Below are 19,216 nucleotides of genomic sequence, written 5' to 3'. Positions count from 1 at the left end.
GGAATAATATCATATTTTAATTAATAATTAGGCTCATATCGTTTACACTAATAACACAATATGGTGAAAAAACACGAAAAAGATTCATAACATTCAACATCGACTAAACCACTGTGTTATACGCAGAAGCGGTTTAGTAGTATAATGTTACTGTTAGTAGTACATAATATCAGTAATACTAGGCCTACGGTAGAAATAGCTTAGCCCAAGGCCTACACTAGTGACGTCAGCCTAGTGTAAGCGTAACGTTGCCCTATGAGCCTAACGTTATACTGTCACTGAGTGTCTCAGTTCTAACATAAGTTCATACTTTTCAACTATGTTAAGCTACACTTACCGATAAACGTTTCATGTAGAGACTAGACCCCGTATTTTTTTATTTTTTTTTTAAATCAAGACAGCACCGTCTTCGATATCTGCCATGGCGTTAGCTGCAATCCTGATTACTAAACCACCCTGTCAGGGATCGTACTATGCATGACGTATAATGTAGTGCGTGTTATAAATGCTGCAATGACGTACGAACTGTTAATGTACATATATGTGTACGAGCGAATTTGTTTATTCAGTGGGCGGTAAAGTTAAAAACAAGTTGGTTAAACGTCGGACTGTTAAATTTACATACTTACTGGAATAGCCCAAAATCTTCCGGTAAAAAACTTAAGGGTACAAACTAACCAATTAAGTGCACGGTTCTATACCATATTTTTACCCAACTGTTTTAAGAGCTTAAACAACTAAACGAGACAACATTAGGTTATTAAACAATTTTTATTTCCTTTTATCTGAGAACTTTGTTTTGACATGCCATATAAGTACCACTACCTTCGAGTGGGAAATAATATAATGTCTGCAAGGTAAACGCGCAGATCCCATTAATACCTTACAAGCATTGTTTTAGACTTCATAAATACGCGATAATTTGACTGTTTACAATGGTAAATCCGTTTTAAACTAATCTATCATTCTCACGCACCCACGAGAAATAACGTGATGGTTTGTTTTCTACAGCTCTGTTCCAATATGGTTATTAGCCAACACATAATCACAGTCATTCATAAGTCGTTAAACCAATTAAAGTATTTACAAGTATTGAATTGCCAACTGTATCAAAGGCCTTCTTGAAACCCAGGTATAATCCTAAAACACACACTAAAACGTTTACTCTTGATGACTTCTAATAAAGCAAGGCAAGTTGAATGACCCTCCCTAAATCCAAACTTAAAATTATAAATATATATCATTTTTGTTTAAGAAAGCACGTTACTTTTCTTCTATGACAGTCTCAAGAAGCTTATTAATGAAGGAAGTCAACTTATATATATATATACATTTTTCTGGCAAAAGTGTTTCACCGGTTTTGAATAATGGAATAACCTTTGCCACTTCAAGATCATGAGGATGAATTGTAGAGAAAAATACATTGTTAAAGATATGAACCAGTGCAGGGGCTATAACATTAAAAACGGATTTATTAAGTTCCACGGTAATACCGAAAATACCTGGAGCCTCTCCAATCTTTAATCTGTCATGAGCCTGGTGATTTCACCCTTAGAGACAGGATAAAGGTAAATTGATTGTATGATAGGACGCTTCAAGTAACGGGGTGGGCTGAATGACCTATTTATCTTTTGACTGAGATATACCTTACATATTATCATATTATTATACCTTAAGTAAAGAGCTGCATCCTTTAAGGAAGTTGGTCTGGAAGCTAAAATATTGTGGTAATATGATAATTGAGCAGATCGGATTCTACGATTTAAAACATTTAAATATAACGTAAGATTAATATTATTATTACAATTAGGATCATCATATACTAACAATATAATTGATTTTGTGAGAATTATATTTCATAACCTCTTTCTTGACATTCCCGAAAAGTTATGTAATGTATCAGAGTGATTTCGGAAGAGCGCTCTCTGTAGGAAAGCGTTTTGCCTTAGGTAAATGAAGTGTTTCAGCCAAAGTTAAATCAGGCCGTCTGTCTACATCTGATTCAATCTCCACTGTTTAAGCGAAAATAATACTACAATTACTGCTGGTTATGATATTGTTATGAAATAGTGATACCATCTCTTTGATGTTACCGAAAAACTCCATCGAGACACCTTACAGGCCTCTTATGTATTTATCTAGGTCATGGATTTAGTTTTCCCACGAGAAGTTTTTAACTATCTTATTGAATCTTGGTACAGGGCCTTTTCCCAAAATAGATTCCATTATGTCTGTGGAACATTCGAGAAGGTTCTCTCACGTGGTATGGAAGTTTCCATAGAAAGGGGATGGACTTCCAAACTCCCAACCAATCAGGGCAGATCAGTGCCAGCGCACTTATTTTTATATCGTTAAGCTAATACAGGATGGTCAGGTTATTGGCTGCCTACTGATTATGCGCAGTGAGATTTTATGGAAGTAAGGTATAAAAGTAAAAGGAGGGCGAAAGTTTATCACTTGATCAGAAAATTTATCACTCCGCCGAAAGTTCATCACTCCCTCCTAATTGTTTAATTGACGGAGTCAAGTCAAGTCAAATCATTGTAATTTAGTTTATTTGTAAAGAGAATCGACAGAGAAGAAATTATACCGAATCATTAATCAAATCCTATCTCGTCAAATTGTTTTTTGTGTGAAGTCATTGTTTTCTTCCGTTCGAGACATCTCCTGAAGAAGCGTAAATACGGCATCAAGATAACCCCAGTACCTTTCTATCGCGAGTCCCGATATAGTTTTACTATCGGAGGAGCCGGGCTCGGCACAATATTACATGGTGGAGATCGGTTGCTTTCTTCAGGAACAAAACGGTAACGGAACTTTCACAACTTTCGTTCGTTACGATCAATAACGAACAGAAGGATTTTTTTTTTGGCCCGAAGACCTAACGAGGAACACAACGTATGTTCACGACCTTGCCTAACATACACACCCTACGAGGGAAGTCAGCCTATACTAGCCTAAGTCTGTACACCGGATGCAGGAACCACACTAACGTTGATCGTACACTAACGTTAATCAACCCAGCATGCAGTTCGTGTTTGAACATTCGCGCAACTAGTACTTAGAATACTACAGCTCTAAACATCAGAACTGAACATTTTCGCGATCTAAGCCTAGACTCTACCCGATGTTAACGGCAAACGAATCTGAAGTTCTTACGAGATGTAGGCCCACCTGCTACTGCTACTACCTGCTACTACCTACCTGCTGCTACCGCTACTACTACTGCTAACCGAGGGACTTCATTCGTCGTTTCCACTACCAGTTCTTAGTTAAACTTAAGGGTGAGTGAAATCATGCCAATTTGTATCCCAACCCCTATTTGAGATCAGAGTGTAACGATAAGTTATTTTAATCGTGTCCATGTATTGCATATTTGTTATTTGTATTTAATAACGGTCGATAGTGTGTTGAAATTAGTATAGGCTCGTGTTGTATACTGGTAACTAGCCTAATTGTGTGCGGCTTAATGTCCGTCAGTGAACAGGGAACTTCGACCTCTGTTAATGTTATGCAGAAACATAGGCCCACTGATTTTTTGCCATCACGATTTCAGGGCGATGTAGTTGATGCAGATTTAGCCGAAGCTCATTATTTGGGATTTGAAGATTATTTAGAGGTGCATAAATTGCCGTCCCAAACCACCCCTGAGGCCGTAGCGGCAGAATTTAATGAAATATGTCGCATATTTAAGCGAACACTGAAAGGCCAAGCCAGACTCTGGATTGAAAACAAAAATTTTTCAACTATTGCTGATCTGCGCAAGCAATTCCTTGCTCGTTTCAGTCCAGGCACTTCTTCCTACGCTAAATCACAGGCATTTCATGCATTAACCTATACGCCAGGTGATACAGCTCAAGCACATTTGGCCAAAATTTCAAAAGCTGCAGCACAATTAAGTTATGGCGAGGACCAAATTAGAGATAAATTCATCTCGACCCTGCCTTTGCAATGCCGCTCAGCAGTGTTAATGTCTGCATCACCACAAGCAACAATTGCAGATTTGGTCATGAAAGTACAATGCTATTTTGACTTACAAATCCAAAGTCAACCCACAGCTTCTTCCGAACTATTTATGGCAATGCACGACAAAGCATCTTCTGTTCAGACTCCTATTTCTGCATCTTCTGAGATACACGAGTTGTGTACCAAAATTCAGGAATTAGAAACCAAGTTTGATCAGTCACGTAGGTCAGAATCGCAAGACAGTCCAAAAGATATGAGGCAAAGATATAGTTCTCGTGATTCTCGTGGTCCTAGGACAGGTCAGAATAATAACAGGAGAAGGTTACCATATTTTAATCCTTCAATCACATGTTACTACTGCCAAAATCGAGGTCATTTTGCACAATATTGTCAAATTCGCCTAAGCCATGAAATGGAGGCTAATGTAAAGAGAGTACCAACACAGAATTTTCAGTAGGGAGCACTTGTGATAGCACTCATCATACAGTGACTCCAGACAAAGTACCAAGTAAGGGAAGATCGAAACGTAAAGCAAATAATATTTGGAAGAATAGTAATATTCCTAGTTCTAGATATACAGGTAACGACCGTAATGTGGATATTCAACTGGACACACGTAATTTTGTAAGAGGTACTTTACATGATGGTAAAGGAATTTCATTGTTGTTTGATAGTGGAGCGACACGCTCTATCATTTCTTCTTCTACAGTGCAAAATTCAAAGTATTTATCCTCTATACAACCAGTCTCAGTTGATGTAGTAAACCTAAAGTTGGGTAATGGTCAGTTTATTCATGCGTATAGCACGATAGCATTTCAGGTCAAAATTCAGGGTCATGAATTTCAGCTTTCTGCTTTAATTGCTGCAAACCTGACAGGTATTGACTTAATATTAGGTAGTCCAACTCTGAAGGAATTGAATGGATCTTTGGACTTTACTACAAACTGTTTTAGAATTAAACAAGCCAAAGTTTTCCTTAGGCCAGTGCAGAGATTTGTTATTTACCCAGGTCAGCAAAGATACATTACTGTACAGGGACGTCTTCCACTATATGCACGAAATGCAGATGTGGTTATTAAACCGTTTCCTTTAATATCTCGTATGTGTCCTTCACGAATGTTAGTGAAAATGCATAAAGGTAGAACAAAGATTCTACTAAGGAACATGGGTAACCAGAAATTTTGTCTGCATCCTTCTCGCACAGTGGCTCATTTAGATTTAGCAGATATCATTACGGTCACAGAAGACATTCCTACTGATTCTCTAGATTTTCTCAATGTCATGAGAGACATCGAAAAACCGTCTCTTTTTCGAACCAATTCAAACTCTAAAGAGAATCGTGATGCAATTACACGATATAATTTACATCGATATCCACATTTGACAGCCGATGATCCCCTGGTTTCCAAATCCGAACAGGAAATCATGAGAGATAACATTAATTTGGAACAAAGTATTCTAGATGCTTCAGAAACAGAAAGCATATATGAATTTCTAGACTCACATAGAGATGCATTTTCTCTTTATGGTGAATTATCTCACTGTCCAAATTATGAGGCTGATATTACGCTTACTAATGATGAGCCATTTTACATACGTCCCTATAGACTTTCAGATGAGGACAAAGTCATTGTCGCCAGTGAGCTAGACAAATTAGTGCGATTAGGAATCTTAGCGGTAGGACATCAGTCTTATACCTCACCAGTTTTCCTCATTCCAAAGAAGGGAACAAAAGACAAAAGGGTTGTCACAGATTTTCGCTACTTGAACAGTAGGATAAAACGTCTCAATCACCCTTTTCCGTTACTGAATGAGACTATCCGTACCATAGGGTACTCTGGAGCCAAAATTTTGGGTGTTCTTGACTTAAAGTCTGCATTCTTCTGTCTGCCACTTAGTGTTCATGCACAACAGTATACAGGTATTGCTTCATTTCATGGAGGAAAGCATTATTATTATAAACGCTTACCACAGGGATTGAATTTATCTCCAGCGATCTTTCAGTCGCAAATTAATGATATTTTGGCAACGATCCCAAATTCAAATAAGTTCTGTATTGCTCATCATGACGATATTATTGTGTACAGTGCAGACAAACGATCTCACAAACAACACCTAAAGGCAATTTTTAAGGTTTTAATGGACAACGGATTGAAAATCTCTCCGAAAAAGTGTAGCATTTTTCAAAATTCAGTCCGATATATGGGACATTTGCTCTCAATAACCCCAGAAGGTGAGGCTTGTATCCAGCCTTTGCATGACAGATGTGCAGCAATCAGGAACACACCGAAACCACACAATGTTAAGTCAGTAAGACGATTTGTAGGTGCAGTTAATTATGTGGCCTCATTTTTCCCAAATATTCAAGCACTATTGAGACCATTACATCATTTGAGTCGTAAGAGAAAGGTATTTAAATGGACAGAGGAACATCAGTGTGCATTTCAAAGTATTAAAGAATTGTTGTGTAATCCACCTATACTGCATATGCCACAGAAACATGGTCGTTTTGTATTATATAGCGACACATCACGAGTAGCAACAGGATCATACTTGACACAAAGAGTTGATGGCAAAGAGAATATTATTGCATATTACTCTAAGATATTACCACCAGCATGTCAGAGGTATAGTGTAACTGAATTAGAAATGATGGGTCTATTTATTAATGTGACAGCATTCAAACATTTATTGCAAAATGTAGAATTTGAGGCATATGTTGATCACTCAGCCATTGTTGAATTGTTTAAGTCAAAACAAGAACCAGCAACTTCACGCTTACGTAAACTTCTGTTCAAATTGTCAGAATATACATTTCAGGTTGGTTATAAGAAAGGCTCAGAATTGGTTTTGGCAGATTATTTGTCTAGAGCACCACAGGAATTCCACTCCGAAATAGATCAGGTTGCTCAAGAGGTCGGTTCTTATGAGGATTTTTCAACTCCACCTAAGGAGACATTTAATCCAATCATGACAAGGTCAATGGCAAGGTCAATGGGAGTCAAAGTTCCAGATTTATTTCCGAATAAAGTCACTAAGGAGTCCATGCAGGATTCCCCAGCCAAAGAATCAACAAATAGAGTTAAAAGGACATCCGTTCCTAAGGCAACACATGATCGTGTTACACAGAGACCACAATCTGAGTCACAAAAGAGGACTACGCCAGTTATTTCTACTGATAAGAGAGATACATATATTCAAAGGCCTACTATTTCTATGCCGAGTGAAAATCGACATACATATAGTCCTGATGTATTAGTTGTGCCAAATTTTACAAGTGTTTCTCAACCTACAGAGCCAAGATTAGTGGATCAGAGTAGACATAGAGTGCCAGAGGTAATCAGAGAACCACCTCCAGAATTATTTGCTCAGCCAAAGCCAGTCATAACAAACATTGATCATTTGGTTACAGGGCACATTCCAAAACAAAAGGAATTGAATAAAGTCATGAAGGCAATTCAAGGAAAGCTGATCAAAAACTATGATCTGCCATTTGATGTAAAAGAGTTGCAAATTCAACAACGAACTTGTCCTTACTACAAACCAATTTATGATTTTCTTGCACACGACATTATTCCAGGTAATGTTAAGCATGCTAGAACTGTTCGTTCTCAAGCAGAGGATTATTTGTTATGTAATAGTTTGTTATTCAGGATATTTTTGCATGAGACTAATGATGCTAAGATGACTCTTCAGTTAGTCGTACCTGAGACTATGGTAGAACAAATAATATCTCGATATCATGATGACTTGTTAAGTAATCATCAGGGTGTAATGCGTACATATTTGACCATTAGACAGCATTTCTATCTGCGCAATATGTTTCAACGCATCAGTAATTATATTCAGGCATGTCTCCGTTGTCAAGAATTCCGTAAAAAACCGGACAAATTGAGACAATATCATGCTCGCATTCCTGATTCTTATCGTCCTTTTGACAGACTTAGTCTGGATTTCAAGACTATGCCTATAACGGCTACAGGATTTAAACATTTGATGGTTGTTTGTGATGAGATCACTAGATTTGTTGTATGTGTTTCTCTTAAGACTCTTGATGCTGAGACAATATGTGAAGCATTATTGCAGAGGGTAGTCACAACTTTTGGTCCACCGTCTTGTATTATAAGTGATGCGGCAGCTTCTCTTACAGGAAAATTAGTGGAGCTCTTAAGTAAAGCTTTAGGCATTGAACAAAAGTTCATCAGTGTAAGCAATCATGGAAGCTTACAGGTTGAAAGACACATTCAGACTCTTTCAAATTTCCTCAAAGTGAACTTAAATCAGTTTGGTACGGATTGGGTACGATTTGTCCCAACATCAGCCTATGCATATAACACATTTTCCTCACCTCAGTTGGGTAACTATAGCCCATTTGAACTTGCATTTGGACGTAAGCCACCAAATCTTACAAATTTATCATTCAATCCAATGGCAGGATTATCACAATCTCATGGAGAATATGCTGCATTGTTAAAGAAACGATTTGATCATTTGTCAAGGGTAATGTTAGTCTTACAAAAGAAGCAACAAGATGCTCAAAACGTTAAGATAAGTGCAAAACTGGACAAAGGTGCAATTTATTCAACGGGTCAATTAGTGTATCTGTATAAGCCAACGTCTTCCTCCTTGACTGCGAACTCTCGCAAAATTGCTGCAGAATGGTGTGGACCACTAGTGATCCATCAAGTGTTAGATAGGACTCATTATTTGTTGGCCACTCTCAAAGGAGAAATTCTTAGTGATGTCTTCAATTATAACAGGCTAAAACCATGTTTTGTAAGAGCATCTTCTGAAACTAAGAATATCACCAACATTCAGAAATTGCGAAATGTCTTGAAAACAAAGGGTTCATCAAGTGAAAAGGTTGCTCGAATGAGAAATGTTTTGAGTAGTAACACTTCTAACGCAGAAAATGTTAATGTCATGCAAGATGCACATATTGAGTTTCATGATGAGTTTGGTAACATTTTGCCAGGGGTAACTTCAGATCACATCATGTGTCTTATGACCACTAAGCCAATGAATGTTGCATCCTTTCTAGAGAATAGAGCACATAATGAAGGATTAGCACTTCCATATCCTTCCATGAAAGATAGCATATTAAGGCAAAAGAAAGTTTTTGCAAATGCTCCACAAGGAGACATGAAAGTCCAACGTGCTCGATACAAATTGGGTGAATTACAAGTTCTGGTCACTTATCAGACACCATGTTTTCCAACAGGCTTTAAGAGTCATGATTTTTGGTGGAATGTAGGAAAATATTCTAACACAGGGGAAATAATGAATTTTCTCCATGAAAAGGGATTGAACATTACAGGCAATCCAGGCAGGATGTTGCAAACATTATATGGTTAATATGTGTAACTGCATATTGTCTAAGTTCAGATGAACAGGTGTTTTACCCACGATTGTATGAATGGAATGCGTCATGGCAATTACCTGCATACCTATTAAGTGGAAGTCATTGTACTGTATGGTGTAACAATATAAGCTTTGTTAAAAACGCCACCAAGTGACCTAGTTTCATCTTTTATAACAAGTGTGTAATGAGTATACCTTATTTCTCCTTATGAATTCGTTCAAACGTTTACCCGGCAATTAGAACATATCCGGAATATTAGCAACATGGGTTTTCATATATTGAGAAATATTTTAAGGATATTTACATTGCATCATTTATGTTATATTGAAGGCTATTCAGAGACAGCATTGAAGATGTGCAACTTTTGCTTACAGCAACAGTTATCGAAGCAAATGAAAGTATAGATCTTTTGAGGAAGTTATGTATATATTTTTCTTTTCCTCAATTATTCATGCAAAAGTAAATTTCATCATGAAGTTTAAAAGACAAGATGTTAAGTATTATGTTAATTTGAAGAAAGATTTGTTGATGTCATAGTCTATGGGGTCTCTTTTATGGTATCGAATATCTAGTACTTTGGTACTTTACTAGATCATTTCGGAGTGCATACCTAGGGTCACCATGCTATCGAGTCACATTTTCTTGATTTTCTTGAAGTGGATGTATATGATTCACAAGGTTTCAAAACAGTTTTGAAACTACTGTATGCCTTCATTAAAGAGGAGCTTTTGTAAATGAGTTTGTAATATTTTAAGGTTTCTTTTTTAATATACGAATTTTTTATGGAACGCTGAGGTGTTCTGTTCAGTTAAAAGATAACTAAGTCTAGTTTTCTCTGATCTCTCCCCAATCACGGCATGATTTCACTTTAGATATAAATGTATTATTGATGTATGAAATTCATAAATGTATTTTGTTAGAGATACTGCATATTTTGCTGTGTCATGTAACTTTAAGATATCTTAATGATATTTTTTTTAGATTGCATCATATGATGTCATCAATATTGAAGAGGTACACTTCAATTTCATGGAGATAGTGTCAATGTATATAACATATGATTATTTTAATAATTCTTAACCAAGATGTTAACCTTTGAGATACATGAAGACCATTTATTGAAGTCAATGAATATTAGTGAATGTGCTTACAGTACTCTACCTTCTTGAGATAATGATAAGTTAAAGCAGTATGATGTTAAAATTTTGGAGTATCCAAAAATTTTAAAAGATTGAGGGGGATGTTATGAAATAGTGATACCATCTCTTTGATGTTACCGAAAAACTCCATCGAGACACCTTACAGGCCTCTTATGTATTTATCTAGGTCATGGATTTAGTTTTCCCACGAGAAGTTTTTAACTATCTTATTGAATCTTGGTACAGGGCCTTTTCCCAAAATAGATTCCATTATGTCTGTGGAACATTCGAGAAGGTTCTCTCACGTGGTATGGAAGTTTCCATAGAAAGGGGATGGACTTCCAAACTCCCAACCAATCAGGGCAGATCAGTGCCAGCGCACTTATTTTTATATCGTTAAGCTAATACAGGATGGTCAGGTTATTGGCTGCCTACTGATTATGCGCAGTGAGATTTTATGGAAGTAAGGTATAAAAGTAAAAGGAGGGCGAAAGTTTATCACTTGATCAGAAAATTTATCACTCCGCCGAAAGTTCATCACTCCCTCCTAATTGTTTAATTGACGGAGTCAAGTCAAGTCAAATCATTGTAATTTAGTTTATTTGTAAAGAGAATCGACAGAGAAGAAATTATACCGAATCATTAATCAAATCCTATCTCGTCAAATTGTTTTTTGTGTGAAGTCATTGTTTTCTTCCGTTCGAGACATCTCCTGAAGAAGCGTAAATACGGCATCAAGATAACCCCAGTACCTTTCTATCGCGAGTCCCGATATAGTTTTACTATCGGAGGAGCCGGGCTCGGCACAATATTACAATATATACCAAGGAACTGATTATAAGATGTATTAATGTCATAAATGCTAAAAACAGGATTTAGATCGGCTGATTCTATTGCTTCAATAAATACATTAAAATTTATCTGGTTATGATATCTAATCATTTGTCTATCACCTTTGCGATGTTCCTGCGTTCCCTGAATAACACACAATATCGGGATATGATAACGGAACAGTTACAAGATAACAGTATATTGCCAATTTAATCAATTGATATTTTTATGCAAATATAATCGATGGAACTATAGTTTGATCATTAATTCTGGTGGGAAGAGTAATGGTGAGAATAAAATTATGACTCATAATAAAGTTAATGAAGTCATATAAATAGGATAATCTTCAACGTAGTAAGTAGATATTAAAATATTCCCCTAAAATGCAATAGGATATAGAATCAGTGTTTAGCGTTTAACGTTTCCTTTTGGGTGACAGTAACAAACGATCACACACATGGGTTTATTCTTGTACGATAAGTCAGGCCAAATATCGTCTACATGGCAATGGGAACAAGAGCAATGCATATAACATGAAATTAATTGTTGTTTCACGTGGCGTAAAGAATATATATTCTTATAAAATATATAGGTACCTCCAAATGTACCAAATTAAGTAGGTGAACCAACATAATAAAAAATATAACCAGGGGTTCAATATTAATATGGGCAATCTCTGTCAACACTATAACATAACAAGTGAAAGATTATCGAGGTGGTCACTAATTGTAACTTATTACTAGGTTCTAGAGTCTGACAGTTGCATAGTCTTCCTCGGCCTTGTAAAATAATGCGCGATAACGTGTTAATTATAGTATTATGGTGTAGCTTAATTAAAATAAACCGTACCCAATGCCTGATGTCTGATGTTTTGACACGTATTGTGTGCGCCGTATGTTTCAAAACTATCCAACTTGACATCGTTATGTTCATATTGAGATCGTGGTAACAAAATCGATATGTCCAAAACGAAATTGAATTTTCGAAAACAATATTCAATACAATGATTTATGTTTCGACATGTAGATTTCATTTTGAATATGTCCATTTTTTCGATATGTCGATGTTATACTGAACATAACAATGACTGGATAGTTTTGGAACTCACGGCGCTCCGTACATTTGAAATGCAAATCTTAAGCAGCAACTCTGTGGTCTTTATACAGCATCCGTAATATTATTATACCGAGGTACACTAAGCTTAATCTAAACAGTTAAACAAAAAAGATGAGAACGCTGTTAACCAACGTTTATTGCTGTTCCACCATTATATACCGACAATCTATGCATAAATACTTTGTCACAAAATTCAAAGATAGCTTTCTGTTATAACTTTGTTAACGTACAAAAAGTAGGTTATACATTTCAAGTGGGAGAAGTTTCATTATTTCACGAAATTTTGAGCATAACTGAACTGATCAATTTTAATTCCTCAAAAATAAACTCTTTTGTAAATTTTTTTGAATCTATTTATAAATAACAGCAATATCGAGAAAGTAATTCTTAAAGCAGATCGGAAAAAGTAACTTGGTGGTTGGTAATTACTTTTATATAGGTATTAATCAACATCTTAACGAAAATTAAATATTATCCGGAAAATCCGACAAACTTATTTTTATTGATGATGGAAATTATTGGGATACTTAAGCTTAATTTAGAACCTTAAGGATAAGGAAACGTCTAGTTTTTTAGAACAAAATTTAACTTAGTTTGAAAACACATAAGATCGCCACCCATTCATTTCTCTCATCAGAAAATTCGCTATCAATAAGAACAAACAAATCTCACTTAAATGAGCATGAAGAAAAGAGTAAAAAATCTCCTTATTTTGCTTGCCTAATTTTGCTTTTCTCCTACAACTCACTGCTGAGATCTTGACTTTTCACCTTTTGTATTTTGAAATGATGTTTAACCCGTGATACCTTCTACCTTACTGTTAATTGTTTCAAATAATTATACTATCACCTCATGAGTTCGCATATACATACACTGACAAATATATTTTATTTCAAACAGAACGCCCATTCTTCAGAATAATTATCAGTCATTCTGTGTTTGAACTTCCGTATGTTTTTTTTTTTTCTGTAGAGTTCTGCATGTTGTTCCTTCTTCTTCTGACTACATTGATTTGTTTTCTGCACTCTTCGACTTTCTCAATGAACAAGAGGACTATGGACTGTAATTTCAATTTTGTGTATACAATTTAATAATAGTACTTATTTTCATCTTCTAGAATTCCTTTCAAGCTCGTTGTTGCTGCTAGTGTCTTTCACTGGAAACAGAGAACAATTAAGATGACTTAGGTGACACAAATGATGATAAAATTATGAAGACATATAAAATAGCACAGCCAATTAAGTTTTGTATCACCTTTTTCACAACTACTTACTCTTTGTTCAGAATTACTTTTGTAACTGATAAAAGGCGTCCTCAATGTCATGATTAGTATGAGCGCAAACATGTAAGGTGACACCACAATAATACTAATAATAGTCATCATCGTCATCCCATTGAATTACAATCATACAGATACCACTAACAGTAGTATATATAGTTCACAAGAGGCAACAATGGATGTCATAGTTTGTAGGAAAGTAAAATTGTAATTAATGAAGACGTTTATATATTTTCATACCTGTAAAGCTCTAATGTGGCATCTCGCTGTAGGCAGAAAAAACAAATAAAAGTAATAAAATTAGAAAGACACTAACTATAAGCAGAACGTAGCGTAAACGTCATACAAACTTTGTTTAAAAATATCTACCCTAGAATAACACAGTATTAAGTTCGTTTCTGCCTACCAGGCCCTTCTTTGGCATGCCAATTCTTATTGTGTAGGAATAATAGACTCCAAGTTTTCTTCCAACCAGAAGCGCCTCAGTTGATATGATACACTATGAGAGGTAATATCAAGTGAAACTGACATACTTTATATAACATGGAAGCATACAACAAATAAACAACTACAACCCAAATATGTATAAAATTCCATTAAACATTTTTTTTTTTATGATTTGACTAACGTTTTATTTTAAACATTTAACCTCTACTGAGAATAAAAACTTACCCTTAATTTGTATTCGTAGTCATTCAGTAACTTTCCATCTTTCTAAAAGTGGTAGATTGTATGAAAAATGAGATTATAAAATAATTTGACATATGAAAACAAAATGAGTCGTACTTTAGTTGCAGTTCGACAGTTAGTTTTCACTTAATACAATCGCCCGTAAAAGTACAGAATGTATTTCCAATTGAACATTACCTGCCTTTATCATATCTGCTACTTAAATAAGGCGCAGAACATTAACTCAAAACAGGCTTCATGGATTTATTCCAAGCCTGTGGTCGTGCGGCAACATGCAAATACTGTTAATTGGTCGACTAATGCTCTTTCTAATCAGTGTGCCTTGCATATCCGTAAATTAAGTAAACCTCAACCGATTTTTAATCTACTAAATTAAGCTTGCATACGTCAAACGTAGAGGCTTCGTCGTTTTAATCTTACCAGGATCATCTTCACAATCTCACAGCACTTTGTAGAGTACATAAAGGTTTACAAGATATATAGTAAATACTGCTTTATTAATAATGTGATCACATGAGTACAGACAAGTAGTACCTGAGAAAGGCTTGTTTCTATTTTCGTGCATCACCACTATTGCCCGCAATAAGATAATACGCAAAATACTGACCAAAGCATTATTGTGTATGTCAACATGCATATTAAGTGATAGGCTACAATCAAAGACGAATACTCACCTCCCATATGCCAGTCACAAGATTAAGGCGGCAATTTCTGCCCCACATAACTGAAATATAAAAAGGACAATTACAAAATATGTACCGAATGCCTCTGAAGAAGATTCTTCTAGGATCGAAACGTCAGGCTCACTTACTTTAACACTTACTTTAGTGCATGGATAAGCTGTTTGCTAACAGTTTTTTTTTTTACATTAAATAATGGGTTATATGCAGTATATTTGTACGAAAATATCATTGTAATCATCATCACCATCATCCCAGTTTGTTCGGTGTCTCACCTCTACAGTCATTAACATTGTTCGATTCAACCCCTTCACATGCATTTTCAAGGGGCCTCAAAGTTTAGAAGACCAAATGCAGTATTTGTAGTAATTAAATGCGGTACATATAACAATTTCAATTTAAATAACATTTTAGCAATAAGTTTGCCAAGTATCAATAGTATCGAATGAAGCGTTTATAGTATATATATTTTTACCAACAGTGCTAAAGAGTTGTCGAGGACTTTCATGACATCGATCCACAGTAAAATATTACTCTCAGTGTGATGCAAATATGGCGTTAGAATAGGAGCATCTTGAATTAATGATGAAGGAACTATATTGTTACCTTCGCAACCGCTGGACAGTTGAACCACAACTGTGTCATTGAGTGAGAGTTCTTGAGGTAATATGCAGCCTTCGAAACTGTGTGTTACGGAAAAAGTAAAGAAAACTGACATATATCTCTTCTTTGTTCAAAATATTTTCATATTTAGTTAATTCAAATTATTCCCCCGCAAAGTATGGCTCTCATTATGGTTAAAACATCTTAGTTATGCGTACGAAAGGTTTCAATACGTTTTGAAAGAAAGGATGTATGACACTTATGTGGAAAACAGGTAAACACGTTCGTACGTAATCATTTGTCGCTGCTGTCTACAAAAGGAGACATTTTTAGCTTAATGGGCAATGTCCCCAGTATCCTACTGGAGTATTTATACAACCGGAAGCAACCGCTAAGGAGTTTTTGGGTCACATATACATGATTTTCTTGTTTGTCGAGGAAGCTTCTGTTATAATAGGCAAGTAGACATGACTTACTCAATCTTTTTCAAACATTCCGATTGAAGAGCAAAAGAGATAATGTTCGCGGCTTCCTCAACAGTCATCTCCCTGCCTCGTTCATTAATGACGAGTGTCTCCAAGGTTCTTATGGCAGGTAGGCTGAGTCCTGATTCCAAGACTATATTATTTCTATCGGTGTCGACGTGGCTGAAAACATTCTGCAGTTGTACCTCGTTGACTTGTATCTGTCAGGTATAAAAGGCATATATCATAATCAGATATTCTAGAAATTACAAGTCCAAGCGACTTCCAGAACTAATGATGTAATAACACACATATAAAACAAAGCATATAACTACCTGAGGTAAGGTGTTTGCTGAAATTAGCAGAGCAACATTTTTTCAACTAGAGTTACATTTTTCATAATTATTTATCCTAGTTATTTCTTCTGTAAACTGTATAGCAAACATATCCAGTCTCGTATACATACTACTTATGAATATAGGAGAAGAATTCTAAATCACCGACATTTTTATCTTACCTTGTTTTTAGACGCAATAGCAATAAGCTGCATAACGGATCTCTGGAGGATTCGACTTGAGTCTTCTTTAAGGAATATGGCTTTCGAAACTAATCTTTTTACCACTTTAAGGATGTTTTGGATGTCACCTTGTTGCTCAACGGTACAAAGTATCGCAAATTTCTTGCACTCTTCTCTCTTCTCCATGTGTTCAATTATATTTACAGCCGCTTTAGCATTAATGCCACAGGCGAAGCGATACATGTACTCAACCTCGGTGGGTTCAGTATTCTTAAAAAAGTCAGGAAGGATACCTGGATTTGAGTTAACTGTTCGAGCAAATTCATGAGCAGCATACCATTCACAAAATAGTTTGTGATAGAATCTCACTTCTGTTAAATATTGAGCATGTCTTGGACCTGCTCTATCACCTACTCTCAAAACTTCTTCTTCCACCAAAATGCCGATATCACAGTAGTGAGCGTAAACTTCCTTTCCAAGTCGGTTACTTATGTCCATCTTTTGCCAAACAATTTCTGGCTTAGGTTTGCTTAGTCCTTCAAATGCAATCTTGTTTAATTCCTCGTGATTGCTTTCAAATACATAAGCTGTGCTGCTGTTCTTATTCAACTTGTTCAACATATGATTATGGAAACATGATATCGCGTAACGAAAAAATGACGTCACTGACTTAAAGTCTTTAAAGTCTTCTTCTTCATGGGCCAGGTGCGCGAACATTACAAATAATAATGGCACTTGACAGAGATCATGGAGTATTGGGTTTTCTTTCAACTTAAGTTTGATCCTCTCAATTGCTTCTTCGTTGTTTCCCACGACTGCTTTGCGAATATAGTTTTCACGTGACGCGTCGTCGAATCCTGTCAAACGAATTTTTTCAGTCTGTGATGTAAATTGTTTAGGTATACATGATGATCTAGTGGTTAGGATAACATATGCGTCCTGTAACATTTCTTTACGCAAAATGGCCCACACGTCGGTTTCGGCATTGTCGTGATCAGGATATTCATCGTAACCATCCAGAATAACGACAAGTGAAGAACTTCTACTTACGATTTCTTTTACGTTAACCTCAGTAAACTCAGAATCCTTTGGTAGAATGAACTGCTTAATTGCTGCAAATATGGAACTGATATGGCCCAATTGTCTTAATTGAAGAAAGACAAGAATATCGGTATTTTTCAACGGTGAAACTGCGACACGGTTACACCAATCAAAAGCCCACTGTAGGGTGATCGTTGACTTTCCGTATCCTGGTTCACCTTCTATAATTTTTCTCGTAGATTTAAGGTTTGACTCACTCAAAATGTCATTGCATGAGTTTAATGTTGTCCATTTATATTTCCCTGGTTCATCTTTGATGTACTCACGACGTTTGATACCACCCTCTATATATACCTTATCCACACAATACATTTTGTCCCTTATGTATGGAATTGGTCGAACAGCATCGTACATCATCTCATATTTTGTTCTAAGTTCTTTGATGAATTTTTCGTCCATTGCTGTTTGCAAAGAAGAGAAAGGTTCGCTTATTCTTTAATATTTAATGAAATTATACCTACGATATCGTTGACAGATGTGTTTAGAAATATTTAAATTTAATGATATGTAATAACGTGTATCTACTCAACGGTCCTAAACAGCATATGCAAACAAAGCGCCACGTGTTTTTTTTAAACGACCGTCATAATAAATTATGTTCCTGTTGGATCAACATTCGAACAATGAACACTTATAAAAAGTTTTAAATTATTACTTGATCATACTTTATCACGGAAAATTGTTAAAGCAGGTTTAGAAAGGTGGTATCGGAAATGCATTCAGGTTTGCCAAAAAATGGGCAAAAAAATGGGCAAAGAAAGGTTTTATACTGATAACGTAGAAAAATAAAAATATTTAGAACAGCTTATCCTTTCAATGACTCTAACTTTGCGTTAAGGATGAGTATAGTCGCGCTTGAAATATCGATACAATTTATGTTAAATTTACGAGGGAAGCAAACATTGTTTAAAACTTCTATATATGTTAAGTAGGCAATGCCTTTCTGAAATGCTCAAAAGGAATACTTACTCGCTTCAGGTTTCATCAGGTTAATACCCTGTAAGCGAAACAGAAAGAAGGTACTGTTGATAATGAGTTCACAATTAACTACGTATTCTTTTACGGTAAAGTAATATATTACTTGATTTTTCTTAGTTGCATTGTTCGAATAATTTTTGGTACAACGTTGCACAAATTATTTTCCGGAAGACAGTTTGATAATGGTTCACAATGGTGCACACATGTTTAAAATTTGACAAACACGCTAAGAAGTAACGCCCACGCCACGGCCTTGCAATTTTCTTCCAATGCTATTTAATGAAAGCACTTGTAGTAACCCCCATAAGTCGTACAGAACAGAATGGCACAAAGCAAAGCAATATAGACTTCAGCACATATCTTACCTCTTCCTCTGCTTCGTGTCGATGGCTTTGTCGTCTCTCTGTCATTAAGAATACAAAATGGATCAATTAAAGCTGATTAAAGTTTCATATGAGTATGATTTATATATTTACTCGTTTCATAGATA

General features: G+C 35.8%; 1 protein-coding gene across 2 annotated transcripts in view; it reads right to left on the bottom strand.

Annotated features, from left to right (window-relative positions):
- Nucleotides 1-12,532: 12,532 nt before the first annotated feature.
- Nucleotides 12,533-19,216, bottom strand: part of LOC139982839 (uncharacterized) — a 107,951-nt gene continuing 101,267 nt past the window's right edge. For both annotated transcript variants that reach the window (XM_071995944.1, XM_071995943.1), the window contains 9 exons: nt 19,092-19,129; nt 18,718-18,745; nt 16,648-18,149; nt 16,143-16,351; nt 15,670-15,746; nt 15,058-15,107; nt 14,366-14,407; nt 13,934-13,959; nt 12,533-13,570 (listed from right to left, as the gene is read on the bottom strand). In XM_071995944.1, coding sequence (XP_071852045.1) covers nt 13,558-13,570; nt 13,934-13,959; nt 14,366-14,407; nt 15,058-15,107; nt 15,670-15,746; nt 16,143-16,351; nt 16,648-18,149; nt 18,718-18,745; nt 19,092-19,129 — 1,985 coding nt within the window. In that variant the 3' untranslated portion in view covers nt 12,533-13,557. The remainder of the gene's footprint in view (nt 13,571-13,933; nt 13,960-14,365; nt 14,408-15,057; nt 15,108-15,669; nt 15,747-16,142; nt 16,352-16,647; nt 18,150-18,717; nt 18,746-19,091; nt 19,130-19,216) is intronic.

Source organism: Apostichopus japonicus, chromosome 16 (genome assembly GCF_037975245.1).
Source record: "Apostichopus japonicus isolate 1M-3 chromosome 16, ASM3797524v1, whole genome shotgun sequence".
Taxonomy (NCBI): domain Eukaryota; kingdom Metazoa; phylum Echinodermata; class Holothuroidea; order Aspidochirotida; family Stichopodidae; genus Apostichopus; species Apostichopus japonicus.
The sequence above is the reverse complement of the archived record's forward strand: the minus strand, read 5'-3'. Positions and strand labels throughout refer to the sequence as shown.